General features: G+C 48.5%; 1 protein-coding gene across 2 annotated transcripts in view; it reads left to right on the top strand.

Moving 5' to 3' along the window:
• Nucleotides 1-17,534, top strand: part of DSCAM (DS cell adhesion molecule) — a 713,077-nt gene that overhangs the window by 572,723 nt on the left and 122,820 nt on the right. For both annotated transcript variants that reach the window (XM_057504762.1, XM_057504765.1), the window contains exons 12-15: nucleotides 369-565; nucleotides 1,565-1,661; nucleotides 2,239-2,367; nucleotides 11,045-11,212. In XM_057504762.1, coding sequence (XP_057360745.1) covers nucleotides 369-565; nucleotides 1,565-1,661; nucleotides 2,239-2,367; nucleotides 11,045-11,212 — 591 coding nt within the window. The remainder of the gene's footprint in view (nucleotides 1-368; nucleotides 566-1,564; nucleotides 1,662-2,238; nucleotides 2,368-11,044; nucleotides 11,213-17,534) is intronic.

The raw sequence follows: 17,534 nt of genomic DNA, 5'->3' as shown, positions 1-17,534 counted from the left end.
CACAGAGGTAGGAGCACCATTCTTAAAGGCATCCCCCTTTCCAGTCTAACCAGCAAGGAAAATCCTTTTCCTGTGTGACCCAGGGGATGGGGACCACCCCCCACCCCCCACGTCTGCCCTCGAGGGATTAGAAGAAAGCAACTTCCCTGCATATGAAACCACATGGCATTTCTCCTTTGGGCTCATTTAATCAAGTTTGATTTTTGTGCCACTTTCCCTGAATTTTGTTCATGATTCTTGCTCAGCAGTTTCTTGAATAAATTTTATTTTTAAAAAGTCCCTTTAAGCATGACCTAGCTGTGTGTTATGGTAGGGGTCATCAAGAACCCTGCTTCGCTGAGTACATTGTGTCTCTCTTGGGTTTTCAGTTCCCGCGATGATCACATCCTATCCAAACACTACCCTGGCCACTCAGGGTCAAAAGAAAGAAATGAGCTGCACGGCCCATGGTGAGAAGCCCATTATAGTCCGCTGGGAGAAGGAGGACAGGATCATCAACCCTGAAATGGCCCGTTACCTTGTGTCCACCAAGGAGGTGGGGGAAGAGGTGATTTCTACTCTGCAGGTAAAAGCATGGCAGACATGACAGGCTGGAATCTCACTCACTGGCAGAGTAAACATGTCCTTTCACAGAACTGGGTGCATGTAGGTGATAAAGAGTGCATCGTGTTCTGGGACTTATTTATGAAGTACCATCTCTCCCCATTTGTACAGAGAGACTACTGAGTAGCCTGCAAAATACTCTTATCATACGTGTTATTCAGAGTGAAATTATTATGACCACGGCAGGGAACCCGACTGTAATAAACAACATGTGAGAGAGAGAGTCTCTTAATGACACTTAGTCCTGGAGGAATGACAGTCTACCCTGTGCATGTGTTTTAACTTCCTGTAAAAAGAAAAATTGGATGGGCTTTGGGACAAAATATAAGGAAAAATATTTTGCTTCTTTGGGAAAATATGGCATAACACAACTGGTCCTTCATTTGGGTCACAAAAGCTAAACAAAGGTATTCTAGTGTCATATTTTCAGCTCTGTTGGTAGTGAGCTGAGTGGTGTTTGTAGTGTGGGGAGACGAGATGGTGGCACACACATGGGAAGACCCCGTGTCTGAGACACTGGTACTGACTCACTAACGAGGTCCCCTCCTGGGCCCTCTGGAGCAGAAGGCTAACGAGGCTCCGGCAAGACCCAGCCTTCCTTGCGGTATTTACACACTGGTTTCTTTAGGCAGGCTTGCTTTGTTTGGAAGGCACACCATGAGGAAACAATGTGTGTGTGGAGTAATATCAACTGGACCGTGACATCCTGCGGAAATCACACATCCAGTTTAATGAGCTGGCAGCTGACATCCCTAGCGTACACTGAGCCTATCCCCCTGCACTATTACAATTGCACTGAAAGGATTTACTCTCAGAACAGGGAGTGTGTGTGTATGTGTGTGTACGTGGGTGTGTGCCGTGGGGGAGAGGGGAGAGAAGGTTTTTACGGCCAAAAGCTCTTTTGCTTATTTTCTCATCCATGCTCCTGGATAAGATGGATTTATTTCTGCTTTACACATAGATTTTGCCAACTGTAAGAGAAGATTCTGGCTTCTTCTCCTGTCATGCTATCAATTCTTATGGGGAGGACCGTGGAATAATTCAGCTCACAGTGCAAGGTAGGAAGGAGTCAGCATAGGAGAAACACATGGCTTTTAGGGCAGTAAGTGTGCACCCAGGCTGGCACCTGTGGGGGCTGCGTAACTTCCTGTTACTCAGGTGTTCTGAGTCCGTGCAAGTCAGTGCTAATGCAGTATTTTGCAGTGCCTACGATGACCTCAAGGTGCAGACCCAAACCACAGAGAACAAAGTCCTTAAGGGAACTGCGTCCGATGACTCAGCAGTCCCACTGAATGCACAGCAGTGGGCCTTCTTACCTCAGTTTTAGGAATCCTTACATGAGACATCCGGGGCCAAAATATTGTTTGAGGTATAGATTCCAAACTAGAAGAGTGACATTTAAATCCAAATCCAGGTTTGGCCAAGCTCTGCAAGTGCTTTGGAAATTGGCAGTTTGGGAAACGTGGAGTTTCTCCCCCCCCTAAAATGCAATCAGGAACAAAGCCCTTCCAGGTAAAATGCATCTGCCAATGTCACGTGCTGGCAGTGCTTTTGTGAGTCACACTCAGCATTTCGATGAGTATCTGAGGTCTGAACTGTTTGAACTAAGCGTGGCTTTCCTTGTTGATCGCACAGAGCCCCCAGACCCTCCCGAAATTGAGATTAAGGACGTGAAAGCACGCACCATTACCCTCCGGTGGACAATGGGGTTCGATGGAAACAGCCCCATCACGGGGTACGACATTGAGTGCAAAAATAAATCAGGTAAGTCCTTCAGGTCCTCCAGCTTTATTCCCACTTCAAAAAGCCCTTTGTTTTTCTCTTTTAAATCAGATTACCTGTAAGAATAAATCAGACTCAGAGAGGGCTCTTTTTACTAGTCTGTGTCTTCCCCTGCTCAAAGTCTAGCAGGTCTCCTCTGTGGGATGGAGTTCTGGACCAAGATGCCCTTTGCCTGCTCAGCTCTCCCTCCTTCCCCCTGAGCCGGCCGGACCTCATGCTGGCTTCCTGCGGGCCACTTTGGCATGCTTGCCACCAATCAGCACGTGGGCATCTGTTGACAGGACTCATCACCGTTATGGTTTCCCACCTCCCCTTGCACCATTGCCCCAGCCGCGTGGTTGCTCAAGGGCCTGGGCTTCAGTGGCACCCAGTGTCTGCAGGCTTTGGTGCATGGTGGTGGTTTGCTGAGCTAGGCACGGACTGCAGGGCCTGGGGCACTGCATCCCAGAACCCTCTTCTATTTCCTCTGAGCCCACATGTGGCTAAGTGGACCAAGAGTCCATGAATAAAACAGACCTAGTTGTCAGGACCACAACAGGTGTGTCTGCTTCTCCCTTAAGGTGCAATGCCACGGTCCCTTTGAACTTTATGACCCACCAACCTGAGGCAAGGACATCACCTCTGTGGCCTCTAGTCTGGAATTTTCCATGTCTCATTAATGAGATGAAGAATTAGAACACCATCAGCGTGTGAAGGGTTAATAAGATCAGAGGTAACACAAGTAGCCTGATTCGTCACTTTCTGTACTGAGACCAATTTAGTATCTTTCAAGCTGAAGCTGTAGTAAAAAGTTAAGCTTGAGGCAGCTCGGGGCAGGTCTGGCCTCCTACGTTAGTGAGAGGGGGCAAGGGGGGAGCAGGGCAGGGCTGAAGGGAACGCAAGGACGTGGGAGGGGACAGCTTTAAGGAAGCAGTATGTGAGGACCACCAGGATGCTTCACACAAAGAGCAGTGGTTCTAGAAATAGCCCTTGAGACTTAAGTAGCCTAAGTAGCAGGTTGGAAATGACGTGAGATGGGGCACCTCAACTGGCCTGCCCCAGAGTCACAGCAAGAGACCCAGCGAGAGGTGGTGTGCCCACAGGACCTGAGGAAGCCTCTCGAGAAGTGCACAGTGGCTGCCAGGGGCACTGTCCCCGGGAAATGGGACAGCGCCGCCCAGGCTGCAGGGCGGGGGCAGGCGACCCAGGCAGCAGGCCAATGACATGCTGACCCAAACAGGGATCTTTCAGAACCAGGATGCACAGGCTTCCCCAGGCCGAAGGGAGGAGAGGAGGCCCCCTGCCTTTGTTCTGAAAACCTAAGGTCAGGATGGAGCCTAAGATTCAGAGGTTCGGAGGCATAGGTCTGGAAGTAAGGGACGCTGTCCCTCTTCCTTACGTGAGTCAGGCACATTCCAGCTGAGGACAGCCTGAAAACAGACAGGAGCAGGGAGAGCTCAGGGGAAATGCAGGTGCGCCCCAGGGGAACAATCACGCCGAGGCAGGGCAGGGCGCCCCAGTCCCTGGCTGAGGGCTGACTGCAGACCGCGGCCACCGTGCTTCTGCGGCTTCGGACGATCCCGGGGTTCCACCGCGTTCAGGGCGGTCTGTCCCCGTCTTACCAGCTGTGCAGCTCCACTGGCTCCCCATGACAGCGCTCCCCTCTGTGAAATGGGGTGCCACAGCAGCCGCCTGTGCAAGGGTGCCTCATGGGCCTTAGGCTGCCCTCCTGCTGGAAGGGCCCCCTTCCCTGGGTACCCACGGTTACCATGGTTACCCCCGCCTGCTCCTGGGGCCCCACTCCCCCTGCAGCCTCCCCAGGAGCACACCCCTGGCCCCCTGCAGCCAGGCCTCGCCCTCAGGCACTCCTGCACATCACCTCTCTTTCCCCGCGGGGCCATCGCCAGCAATCCTAAACTTAATCTCTGTAACTGCTTTTTTGTTTGTTTGTTTATTTTTAATTTATCAATGCTTTTCTTTTATTGCATCTGGATTTTGAGTCAAGTTAGAAAATCTGTTCCTCCTATAAAATAACTTCACTCTGTTTTCTCCTAGTACTTTGTGTGATTTCTTCCTTTCTTTCAAATGTATTTGGAGTTCATTCTTGTACATGCTTGGAGATATGGACCTATTCTATCTTTTCCCAAATGGGTATTCCGTTGCCCCGACATCAGATATTAAAAACCCCACCTATGCCAGGGGCCTTGAGATGCTACCTTTATCATGTCCTGACTCTCCATGTGTGCTTCAGTCTGCTTCTGGACTTGCCGTTCTATTCCGTCAGCCTGCGTGTCTGTCAGTGCACCGGCACAGACGGTTTCTTCGTAGGGGCTTCATGTTTGAGTGTCTGGCAGGGATGGCCAGGCTAGTCACCCTGTAACTTGTCAGTGTCCTCTCAGTTTTCCATATATAATCTTTAGCATCATGTTAAGTAGCTCCAAAAGAACGTTTTTGTTATTTTCGTTGCGATTGCATTAAATATGTCAATTAGCTTAGGGAGAACTGGTATTTTCATGATGTTGTGGGTTGAACTGTGCCCACCGTAAGACATGTTGAGGGTCTAACCCTTGGCACCATAGAATGTGGCCTTGTGTGGGAATAGGGTCACGGTGGTTGTGATTATGATTCACGTGTCACCTCCATGGGCTGAAAGTTCCTGTGCCCACTAGGTCTAGCTTTGCCCAGCCCATTTCTCCAGCACTTAGTACAGCACCTAATATGTGCTTGACCCTCAGTGGGCCTTTGGGGAATACTCTTTAAGAAAGGAATGCATTTAAAACACTTTACCCAGTGTCTGGCACATAGTAAACATCTATAAATGGGAGCCTTTAGTATTACTCAAGCATGCCAAAGATGCTTATAAAGAGAACACTGCTAAACCCATGTGTGTTAGTTAAACTCCTTGTCCTCCATTCAAGAATCCACAGTATCTCCCACAAGCTTCCCAAAAGCAAGAACTCTGATTTTGTGAGTTCCTGATCCCTAGGACAGTGCCTGCCATGTATAGAGTGAACCGTAAATACTTGTGGCATTTAATTTACATACAATCCCCAATCTAAGAATCATCTTTATGGCATTTTCAAGTGTATAAATAGATGAGACCCTATGTGACTGAGGTAGGAAAGCTCTGTGTCCATGAAGCTGGGTGCAGTCAGAATGGAAGGATCCATTTCCATCTTTTATACTCTACTGCAACCACACACGGGCCAGCTGTGGGGATAAGACCCTCGTGCAGCCCTGGAGCAAGGCAGTTACAGGGCTCGACTGAGTCCCAGGGAAGTCCCTGGGGAAAAGCTCTTGGGACAGGCAGACCCAGCTCCATGACTCCAGGACTTCCATCACTCTCAGTCTGAAAGGCCTGGGAGGAAGGTGCTCACTCATAGAAGGCAGTAGATGTGCTCACTGCTGTCAGAAGCATGTTAGTCAGCGTTTGCATGGACTAATTGCTTCCTCAATAAGTTTTGGATGTATAAAGAGTTTAACCATCATTTTAGTGAGTGCAAGTTGTAGACTGAGCACATAGAAAGCTGATCCTTTAAGTGCCACTTCCTCCTGGAAGCCTTCCCTGATCTCCCCTTTTTGATATGCCCCTTCTCTGTTCACACGGCATCCCGTGTACCTTGGAACATTTGGTGGGCTTGTGACTATTCATTCACTACCTGGCTCCTCTACTAGGAGATATGTATGTCTGCCTCCCCTGCTGGGTGCTTGTGCCCCTGAGAGCGCTAGTGCCCCCCAGGGCAGAATTGTGTCCGAGGACACTGGGCTGTGTCCCTGAATCCCCCATGGGGACCAGCACACATACTAGACTCATAATAAACATTTGCTGACTTATTGACTCTCAACCTCTGTTTTATGCTGTGAAATCATCCCCCAAAAATGCATTCCTCTACTTTTCTGTTAATTTGCTAAGCACGCAATGTATTACCATCCTTCTTAACAAAACGGGCCCCTGCAAGTGATCGTTCAGTCTGGACTTGAACAATCCCAGCCCCAGAAACTCCCTGGTGCTGAGCAAGTGGCTGTCCCGTGGGCCAGCCCCGACCCCTGGGACTCTGGCACCTGTACCCACAGGGACCCTCCTGCATCCGGCGGCCCTCCTCCCAGCCCTGAAGCCTTTGGGCAAATGATATCACGTCCTGGATTCGAGCACAGGGACTCTGCTTGGGTTTCTGTTTGCCGGGAAATGAAACACCCTGAGTCCCTTCCCTTGTATCTCCAATGACCCCTCCCAACCCCCTCTTTTTCTGGTCCTGCCAGTGCTGTCTGACAGGGCACAGCACCACGGAGCCAGGCCTCCCTCGTTCAGAATACCTGGCTTCTCCTCGTGTGGCCCACAGCTCCTGGGGCTGCTCTGGCTGCTACAGCCGTGGTTCCTGGTGACCACCGCTTCCCCTCCAGACAGACACCAAGCGTCCCTGCAGTGCCGGTTCCAGCATCTCGCCCCATGAGCACCCCTGCTCCTCAGTCTGGTTGGCTGCCTCCACCCCCTCCCCACTCGGGAAGGCATCCTAACCTGTCCCCATGTCCCCTCTTCTGGCACCTGTCTCCCTCAGTACGATCCCCAAAAGATCGCTGAAGAGGCCTCTGGGCCTGGGCACGCTCCCCCATGTCCTGGAACATAGCCCTCCAGGCAGGGAGCCCAGATGCTTACCCAGGCAGACGCCGTCTTCTGCCCTCTGCGCCTCGCTCCCGAGCTCCACGTTCCATGCTCCCTATCGTTCCCCTCCATGGAGACCATGGAGAAAAGGGGCCCCTCTCTATACCCTGTGCCCCCCTTCCACCAGCCAGTGAAGCAGCTACATCCTGCTTAGAGCTGCCTTGTAGTTTTCAAACTCTTTTGTGGTGTTTCCAGTCGCCCTCATTCATTCTGGTCTTCTGCCTGGAACAGCGCTTCCTCAGATCAAGGTCACCCTCTCACATGGGTCCCCAGGGATCTGCTGTCCTCCTGACTCACTTGGCTCATCAGCGAGCACCCAGCACAACCACACTGGCCCCTGTGGGTCCCCCAGCCCTTTCCCATGGGGGTTATTTGGAATTTCAGAATCAGGAATGTGATTCTGAGCTTCCCCATCCTCTTACACCAAACATCTCTCTGGGGAGAGAGAGAATGGAATCCTACCCATTTTTTCAACAAATGCTTCTGGCATCTCCTTTCTAACCCAAGGTGCAAGTCTGACCGTGCCCAGCTCCCCCAGCCTTAGCCGCACAAGTGCACGCGGGTTGCGCTAATTCGGGGCCATCGTTCTCTCTCTTGCCCTCGGCCACATGCTCAGCATTTCTCCTTATTCATAAACCAAATCAGGAACTGGTCAGAAAGGCTTCACCTACTCAGAGACTTTCAGCAGACATCTGGGAAATTGAAATCCAGTCTCCCTGGGTGTACTGCACAGAGTGTGCGGAGGGCGTGTGCCATGGGAAAATGACCTGGAGCTTCAGGGTAGCACAGGTGAGGTCAAATCCCAGGTGTACTTCTTACCAGCTATGTAACAGGACCGAAGTTTCTTGACCTTCACAATGAAAATAAAAATCCCTACCTCACCAGGCTGTCATAAGAATTCAATCAAATAAAGCAGCCTATCCAAACTCTAGCTGTGCATTTAGAATGACCTAGAGAGCGAGGCCTTTTAAAAGCACAGGTCTCTAGCCACCATCCCCAGAGATTCTGAGTCAGAATCTTCTGGAAGTGCAGTTGTCAGAAAGCTCCAAGGTGTTCCCGGTATGCCCACCGGTTTGGGAACGGCAGAGGTCACTTTGTTAAAATGCGTAGCAGAGCACCCAGCCAGCAGACGCCCCTCGCCAAGCCTGAGTTCCTTTGCTGCTGGCTTTTCTCTGACTGTGCCTTGACCTCCCCCACGAAAACATTGTGCGTCCTTCTCTGGGACACTCAACTCCACAGTGCATCCCGCAGATTCCGTTTCCCTCTGACTTCCAGTCACTGGGCTGGCCCGATGGCAGGACCGAGAATGGTTCAGACAAGGATCCTGGCAGAGGTAGGCTTCTGTGTGCAGCTTCGGTCAGGGGCCCCTTTGCTGAGGTTCCAGGCCTCTTTGATCTCCAGAAGCACTGTCCCTTCTCTTTGGCCTCCCTGGCCCTGAGAGGGGGCAGCTCCCACTCGTTCTGGATGCTGGGACCTCAGCCACACCTCAGTAAATGGCCCCCTGGTAAAAAATCTCCCAGTGCAGCTTCTAAGCCCTGTTTGATGGCACGTCTGCGGTCTGCATCCAGAAACTGTCCTCCCCTTCCTGCATTGGGCAAGGAGGCCTGCGGTCAACACTCCCACACTTCTGCTCTTCCTTTCCTGCTCTTGTCTCTAGCAAACCGCTCCCCATCCCTGCTTGCATGCTCCGGCTCTTGGGTTTACAAGCATGCTTTTCTGTTGGTGACTTACTCCTAAGAAGTCTCTGTATTTGATCTGTGATATGCTCTTCGTAGTTATATTTGTATTTCCACATGCAGTTTCATCCTCCCAAGTGTCAGGGTCTCTCTGCGGTTGTTTTTCATGCCCCATGGTACATTTTGCAGCAGGCTTTGTTAGTAATCCCTGACCTGCCTGTTTGCACGGCAGCATCTGAGATCAGAAGCAGCATCTGCAGTCCCTTCCCTGACTCTTCTCTCCTGGGTAGTCACTGCCCTGTTTTTATTGCTCCTTTGATGCCATATCATCTGCCAGAGTGTGTTTGGGAATTTAAGTAGACTTTCTTCTTCTCCACTCAGTTACTTTAAAATCCTCCAAGATAACACGTTCTTTTTCATCTTCTTGACTTCTAGCTAAAAATCCATCCTGTGTTGTTTTGAATCGTATTCTAATAACCATGATCATCAGCATCATTGTTTTCTTTGAAAGCATAATCTTGGCAAGGAAGAAGCTCAAACACAGCCCCTCTCCAGGGAACTTACGCTTCCGGCCTCAGACTCCCCCCAAGGGCCCTTCCATGAGCTGATTACTGTGCCTTTTCAGGCTCTCAGCCCCTCCCAGACACATCCTCGGGGAAGATGGCCATGCCTTCATTGGTCCTGTTGGTCCCAGACACCTCCACGTTATGGTGGGCAGAGTCATCAGCCTCTCCTTCCTCCTGGGCCTCGCTAGCCACTTTCTATTCATCTTACAAAGCCTGGGGCTCCTCTCCATTGTCCTAAACATCTTCTCCTGAAGGTCTGGCTTTCTCTCTGTGGAACAAGGCCCACATTCACCTATCATTCTGTTGCTTTTAAGTCCCCACCCCGTCACTTGTCCTCTATTGAATCACATTCTTCTCCTCTTCACCTGTTTGATTTTCTCAATGACTCCTTTTTCCCTGCCATGTTCTCCCCTTCAATCTTCTTGATTCAAATACTTTTTCTTTTAGCCAGAATATTCACTGTCCATTTTTATTGTAGTCCATCACCTGATAAGACAGAGTATTCAAAGACAGACTTAAAGCAACATCTTTTTCCTACCAGTCCAGAAGAATCTCTAGCATTTATGGTTACCTTTGGGCTGAGCAGCCTTAGAAACTTCCACACTCAGCATTAATGTGTAAAGCAGAGTGGGACCATTCCCAGGATGCAGAGGTCTGTGTACTTACCATTTATCTATTCATCTATTAAACAGGAATTTAGTGATTCGTAACATATGTGTCATGATATTCACATGAATGATTCATAACAATGATTTGTTATCTGCTCTGTGCCAGGCACTGGGTGAATACTGGGAATACAGCACTGAACAGGGTCTCTGCCCTTATGGAGCTTAGAATCCAGCAGAGAAGACAAGGAAATTCTTACAAGTGTAATGAGCACCACACCAAAGGCCACTCGGGGGTGTGGGCGTGCATCAGCATCTCCTCCGTCCATGATTGCAGGGGTTTGTCCTTTTTCTTCCACAACCAACATCATCTCTTGACCACCTGCCTGATCAGCAGTTGCCCAAACTCTTTCTGAAATAAGAACCATTTACTGATACTCACTTCATTGGCTGAAGCTCAGGAACCAGCAGGCACAAAATGTGACATAGTCAATGAGAACTCTTCATACAAGGCACGTGCCCTTTTTAAAAGTAGCTGTGGTTGAAAAAGAACTCCTACGATAAAGTATTTGAGACTGAATGGTTTCAAATATTAGAACTGAGAAATACATTTGGTAAACAGCGTAAATTTATGCTGGAGGCCGAGATTGGTTTTATGTAAGCATTTCATTTTTACCACTGTGCTTTTGCAAGACAGGATCTGACGTGGCTAGAGGTTTTGCTGGTTTTCAAATAGCTCTTAGGAACAGACTCTTTTTTGAGGGGGCGCAGAGGGCCATCCAAACCCCAATTCCTTTAGTTATCCTGCGCAATGCGTGCTTACATGTGGCCGTTCTCCACCTCACTGACACTAGCTGCCACCCCCCGCGCCATCCTCCCTGGTCTCTGCCATTAGACCTGTTGTGTTGCCTCAGGCGTCCCTCCCTGAGCTCAGCTGTCCAGCCCTTGTCCCCCTCAGCATGGATGATGAGTGGGTGATGTCCCCCTCCAATGGCCAGAGCACGAACACTGGGAGACTGGCGTTAGGAATTCACTTCAAGTTGTAACTTTTCTTTCCTTCTTTCTCTCTTTTTTTTTCATGTGTGTATTTAATTCCTACTTGTGGACTTTCAAAAGCAGAGAAAAAAAACTCACGTCTCTATCTCTTCTTTTTTGAAAAACAAAACCCCAAAGACTCCTGGGATTCTGCTCAGAGAACCAAAGATGTTTCCCCTCAGCTGAACTCGGCCACCATCATTGATATCCACCCTTCCTCCACCTACAGCATCCGCATGTACGCCAAGAACCGGATCGGCAAGAGCGAGCCCAGCAACGAGCTCTCCATCACCGCGGACGAGGCAGGTGGGTCTGACGGGGGGTAGGCGCGTGCCCGGAGCCCGGAGCTGGCTCCCGGGGCCCAGACGGTCAGCACGGGTCGGGCCTTCACCCAGGCCCGGAGGCGGCCGTGGAACAGGGCTCTGCCTCGCTTCCCCACAGCGTCAGAAATGCGGACAGTGTTCTGCCCCCTCCTCTGGAGGCACTGCTCCTCAGACAGCACTTAGTTTGTGGTTCTTACATCCAAGAACTAAAAGGAAGATATACGAGACTAACCACGTGGTGAAATGTCAAGAATCCTGCCATTTTTACAATTCCTTTGCATGCATGGACTACAGGTTGACAGGAGAACTGTGAGCCTATGTTTTGCCCAAGGTGGCAAGTCCAGGTGTGGGAGGACCACTTGGCTAGGAAACAATAACCAGGAAGAAGCATATTCTCTGTGTGAGGAGTTGGGGGGATGGTGGTACAGATGATTTTATTGACTAGAAATGCCTGTATTCCTATAATACGCTTTATTGATCTCTTTCCTATTACAAAGTATTTCATATTCAGTGTTGAAAATTTATAAGAAAGAGATGAGCATTTTGAAGAAAGCAAAAATGTCCCATAATCCTACCACCTAGAGCTCCCTGTGACCTTGCTGGTATCACCTACCGACCCTTCATCACTCACACGCATGCGTGCTCCCCACACGTGCAGACGCCCTTCAACACCCGGTTGGCTCATGGTTACCAGGGGGACATTAACTGGTGTGTAGAGGACCCAGCAGTCAGGTAGTGGCAATGAATGCTGATTGTCAACCCCTCTCCCGGAGGAGTGGAACAAGTAGGCTGCCCTTGAGCTTCTCTGGGGAAGGAAAGGTAAGGGATCAAGACCTGGTGCATCTCTTAGGGGACGAAGTGTCTAACTCCAAGCTTAGCTATTTTTTTCCTGCCCCAAATCAGAGCGAATCAACCATTACCTCTGCTGAAGGTGAAGTGGGAAGCTTAGTCTCAGATTTCTAGTTCTCTATCCCCAGGATTCAGATGATCATCCCCAAACGGGTAAGAGTTTGTAGGAGTCTAGTTTCGTTTTTCGACTGCGGAATATGGGTTGTTCTTGACTTCCCTCCTACCACCTACTTCCCTGTTACCAGCATTAATGATAAATAGGTAGCACTCTTACTTATCTCTTAAGGAATTCTCTACAATTTGTGATGATATCTTCCACCATTAACAAATACCATATCACTGTGAGTTGCTTTTTATTTTTCATTTTTATAAACACACTGCTATGATAAGCATCCTGTGGCATAACTTTTGCCATTTCTAAGATTATTTTCTTAGGTTAACTTCCAAGCAGAAGGATTGCTAGATCAAAGCAGATGCAAAAATTTAACTCTTTCGCTAATGCATGAGCAATACTGTCCTCAAAGACAGTAAAATTTATTATTCTTCCTGAACCATGGAAGAGCACTCATTTTTCCACCCTGCAACACATCAGTTCTTGAAAATTATTTCTGAAGGTGGCTGATAGCATAACTTTATTCCTAAGTTTCTGAGGATGAGCCACTTCCAATTAATACTTGGATACTGTGTGTGATTTCTTATTTGCAAAATGGACATAATAATGCCTTTCTCTTCCTTACCACAAACATATTGGATACTAGAAAAAAAATTTCAAGCTCTAAAAGTGCTTTGCGTCTTGCAGAAATAAGTGGGAAATGAGTAGTAACATGCTCCTGCAAAAATAGAATCTTATTTACACGTTTATTTAAACAATGCACTGACGTCCCAGAATTTCCTTATGGTGGATATTTAGGGAGGGATAAACTCCCCAGAATGTAATCCCAGCACTCAACCTTCCCTTCCTCTGCTCCGTTTCCTTTTCTAACTGTGCCCCATCTGGACAGCCTTCTCCAGGCAACTGTATTTCTTGGGCAGTGCATTTGCGGCTGCTCCTCGATTGCCATTATGAATGCTGCTGCTGTTGTGTTGTTGCTTTTTATTTTGCTTCCTCTGTGACCTCCGCAGCAACTTGCAGTTGCCATGGCAGCGTCTGTCTCCCAGCCAGGAGGCCAGGTGAAGAGCCACTCCTGGCCACTGTCATCTCTACAGACAGACAGACATGGAAGCCACCTCCTTGGTGCCTGGGGCTGGCCTTCTGGATTCCACCTGGGAGCTGGCTGCTGGCAGCCCCACACAGCCTCTCTCATTTACTATTCAGAAGGGCTAAGGGGAAATACAAGAAAAGGAACAGGCTTGAGCCCAATCAGTCTCCAAAACAGATTTTTTCTGTGTTGGGTTTGCAGGACTGAAATCAAAACCTTGTTTTCCCACATGTGGCTCACATAGAACAGAGGGCAACTCTCCCGACCAGAGATACACTCCTTAGCATTGTCTGCAGTGGCCTTTGATTGCTCCTACCACATCCTAGCAGGCCTGCCCAAAGGCACAGCTTTCAGAAGCTATGGCCATCTTGCGATGACCTTTTTCTACCCTGAGTGCCCCTTTTCCCTACATAAAAGGACGTCATATCTCAAGCAGTGAGAATCCTCTGATGGAAGTTTCTGAAAGCTGTAGACCCACTCACTCTTATGATAATAGAATGCCTCAGGTACCTGAGGACACCTATCTGAGCCCAGCTGGCCAAGGAAATGAGTCTGGAGGTGTTTAGGCCCAGGTCTCACTGCTCTGCTACTTTGAAGCTATGCTCAACTTCCTGTGGCCCTTTCCTGTCCCCCTCCTCTGTGTGTGTGCCATGTCCCCTGTCTGGAAATCTGTCCAAGTTCCATATCTCCTCTTCTGTACTATTTATTCCTTGAAAAGCCAGGTCAAAGATGTTCCCAGGCATGCTGCCTCCTCCAGCCTCCCTGGATAACTTTAGTGCTTCGTCCCTGCCACTAAGCAGAAGTTTTTCTGACTGTTGCTTTTGAGAAATATCATCATTACCCCACAGACCTCAGTGTCCTGGATTACACTGTTATCACCCCTCACATCAGGGCCTATGTGTGTGTCAGCCCTGGGCAAGTTCACTATGGATTCAGTGAGACCGAAACATGGCAATGGAATGTGCTTAGGGTAAGAGGGTTTATACCTGGCTTTATTCTCCAGGTCAAGCACTAGAATCATGTCTGCACCCAACAGTCTGCAGGTCTATAATCCTCCTTTATCTCTGCCTCTGCCCAGAGCACTGGGCAGATCTCTTTATATAGTGACTCAGTCAATAATAGCTTATTGCCTACGGGTGTGGAAGCATTCGCCTAGCATCAGGCCAGTTACATCATCAAGTAGTTTAGGGTCAGGTGAGGATCCTGGCCACAGGCATTCCATTGTCCCCACAGTGTGACTCACTACCCTTCATGTGTGCCTGGCACAAGGGAGAGCTGTCAGTTCATGAGGAAGGGTAGAGTGGGTGTGACAATGAGTTCTGTGTGCGTGCTCGTGTGCGTGTGTGTGTGTGATAAGAGAATATTCACACTGAAATGGTGAAGGGACTCATAAAGAAAGAAAAGTAAAGAAAAGGTTAAGGGTAGGCTGGAAGTTGGAGGGGGCCAGAGAGGGGGAAAGAAGAGAGCTCCAACTGGACCACAGGAGGCTTGTGGGCCAGCAGTCTGGGCTGTCTGAAGGCTGTCCTGATTGCAGGGGGTATGTCCCAAGGCATAAACTGCAGCCTACAGCAGAGCAGGCCTGCGGATGTGTTTAGCTTGGGTCTGCCTATTGGTGTACAGATCTTTCCAATTAGGTGTCAATTTTTAGAATCTGGAAATTTCAGACCAAAACCTAAATTTTGAGTTCCTCTTGAGTAGCTGCCTGGCCATAGTCAGCTAGAGCCAAGAACATAATGGGTACCCTTTAGGCTGGCCATATGCCCTCAAGTAACCATCATCCCCACCCTCCCTTCATGTAAGATTTAGCCAATTACAGCCCATGGACCAAATCCCACTTACAACCAATAATAGGTTTTACATTTTAAAGAGAAGAATATGTAACAGAAGTTTCATGTGGCCTTCAAAGCCTAAATATTTACTATTTGGTCCCTTACAAAAAAAGTGTGCAGGTCCCTGATTCAGGTCTTACCATGGTGGGCATTTGGGTGTGGGATTCCTGTTGTATCATCCACTGCAAAGCTCAGTGAAGAACTGCTGTTCACGTAGCATCCCTTCCTGATGTTGGAAAATAACATTGGTCCAACTCTGCAACATGAGTTTATCTTTATGCAAAAATAACACTTTTGGCAATTCCCCTCAGCAACCCTTAACCCCCCAAAGGGGAGAAGTCAAGAGATAAAGTAGAGACACTACCAAAAGTCAATGAGATTAGCTCCTAATGGACCAGAAATGCACTGACTTGCCAGGTTTCTTTGACACCCATCAGCAAGTCACATCCACAGCTGACCCTCCTCTAAGGCCAACTTCCCCATTAGCAGCTGTGCCCTGAAGGTCACGTGTCAGTGCCTGTAACCAAATCTGGGGTGGCTGATCCCTTCATCATTGTAATTATGAATCTGTCCACAGAAGGTGGAAGTCATTTACATGGGAGCTCTTTGAAAAACCACTGTATTTTCACAGACACAACAGAGAGTGGAAGGTCAGGATTATGGAAGGGTCACCACCTGGAGCCGTTGGATATCCCCTGGACCTGGCACTTGCTAATGGTCCTTGCACCGTCTTCCATCACATTCCAACTCTGATCACAAGAGTTTCCTGCTGAGCTGGAAGCCAAAGGGGGGCCGGACCGCTTAAGGAATAAAAGTCGCATGTAGGGCTCAGAGTGGCATCAACTTGGCTTTTCCAAGGAGTCAAATGCACAGACTCTGCCCACCGAGAAGGACCAGCCACACCATGCACTGGAGCACTTGGTAACCCAGCTTCCATCCAGAGACTCCGGAAATTAAACCTAAACAAACCACTGACCTTCTTGCTGTTCCTCCTTCCTGCCCTCCCTCTATACCCTCTCCAGCTGTCCTGGAATTTTCCAGAACATTCTGGTATGGTTCTGGAGTGCTTTGGGTGTTCCTCCACATCCTCCCTTACCTCCTCAGGGGTGTGTGGTCGAATATCATCTCCTCAACAAGTCCTACCCTGACCACCCTATTTAAAGTTCAACCCACTGCCCATCCGGGCCCACTTGGTCCCCTCCCTCCCTGAACATTCTCCATCCACCACCATCAACATGGCATGTAATTTACTATGTGTTTATGATCTGTTTTTGGTGCCTCTCACAGGGCAGGGATAGTTATCTATTTTGTTGGCTGCTAAATCCCAGCCACCTACAACATTGTTTGGCACAAAACAGGTGCTAATTAAGTAGTTTAATATCTAAGCTATTTATCTGATAGATAGTTATTAAGTGAATCCATCTTTTCCCCATCTAGGGGTCAGCTGTTCCTGTTTTATTTTTATTTATTTTATTTATTTATTTATTTTTTAATTTTAATTTTAATTTTGGTATAATTAATCTACAATTACAGTAAGAACATTATGTTTACTAGATTCCCCCCTTCACCAAGTCCCCCCCACATACCCCTTCACAGTCACTGTCCATCTGCGTAGTAAGATGCTGTAAAATCACTACTGTCTTCTCTGTATTGCGCAGCCCTCCCCGTGTCCCACACACACTATACATGCTAATCATAAGGCCCTCTTTCTGTTTCCCCACCCTTATCCCTCCCTTCCCATGCATCCTCCCCAGTCCCTTTCCCTTTGGTAACTATTAGTCCATTCTTGGGTTCTGTGATTCTGCTGTTGTTTTATTCCTTCAGTTTTCCTTTGTCCTTATACTCCACATATGAATGAAATCATTTGGTACTTGTCCTTCTCTGCTTGGCTTATTTCACTGAGCATAATACCCTCTAGCTCCATCCATGTTGTTGCGAATGGTAGGATCTGTTTTTTTCTTATGGCTGCATAATATTCCATTGTGTATATGTACCACATCTTCTTTATCCATTCATCTACTGATGGACATTTAGGTTGCTTCCATATCTTGGCTGTTGTAAACAGTGCAGCGATAAACATAGGGGTGCATCTGTCTTTTTCAAACTGGAGTGCTGCATTCTTAGGGTAAATTCCTAGAAGTGGAATTCCTGGGTCAAATGGTATTTCTATTTTGAGCATTCTGAGGAACCTCCATACTGCTTTCCACAATGGTTGAACTAGTTTACATTCCCACCAGCAGTGTAGGAGGGTTCCCCCTTTCTCCACAACCTCGCCAACATTTGTTGTTGTTTGTCTTTTCGATGATGGCCATCCTTACTGGTGTGAGGTGATATCTCATTGTGGTTTTAATTTGCATTTCTCTGATGGTTAGCGATGTGGAGCATCTTTTCATGTGCCTGTTGGCCATCTGGATTTCTTCTTTAGAGA

Source organism: Manis pentadactyla, chromosome 1 (assembly GCF_030020395.1).
Source record: "Manis pentadactyla isolate mManPen7 chromosome 1, mManPen7.hap1, whole genome shotgun sequence".
Taxonomy (NCBI): domain Eukaryota; kingdom Metazoa; phylum Chordata; class Mammalia; order Pholidota; family Manidae; genus Manis; species Manis pentadactyla.
Note: the sequence above shows the minus strand (reverse complement) of the source record. Positions and strands in the feature narration are given on the sequence as shown.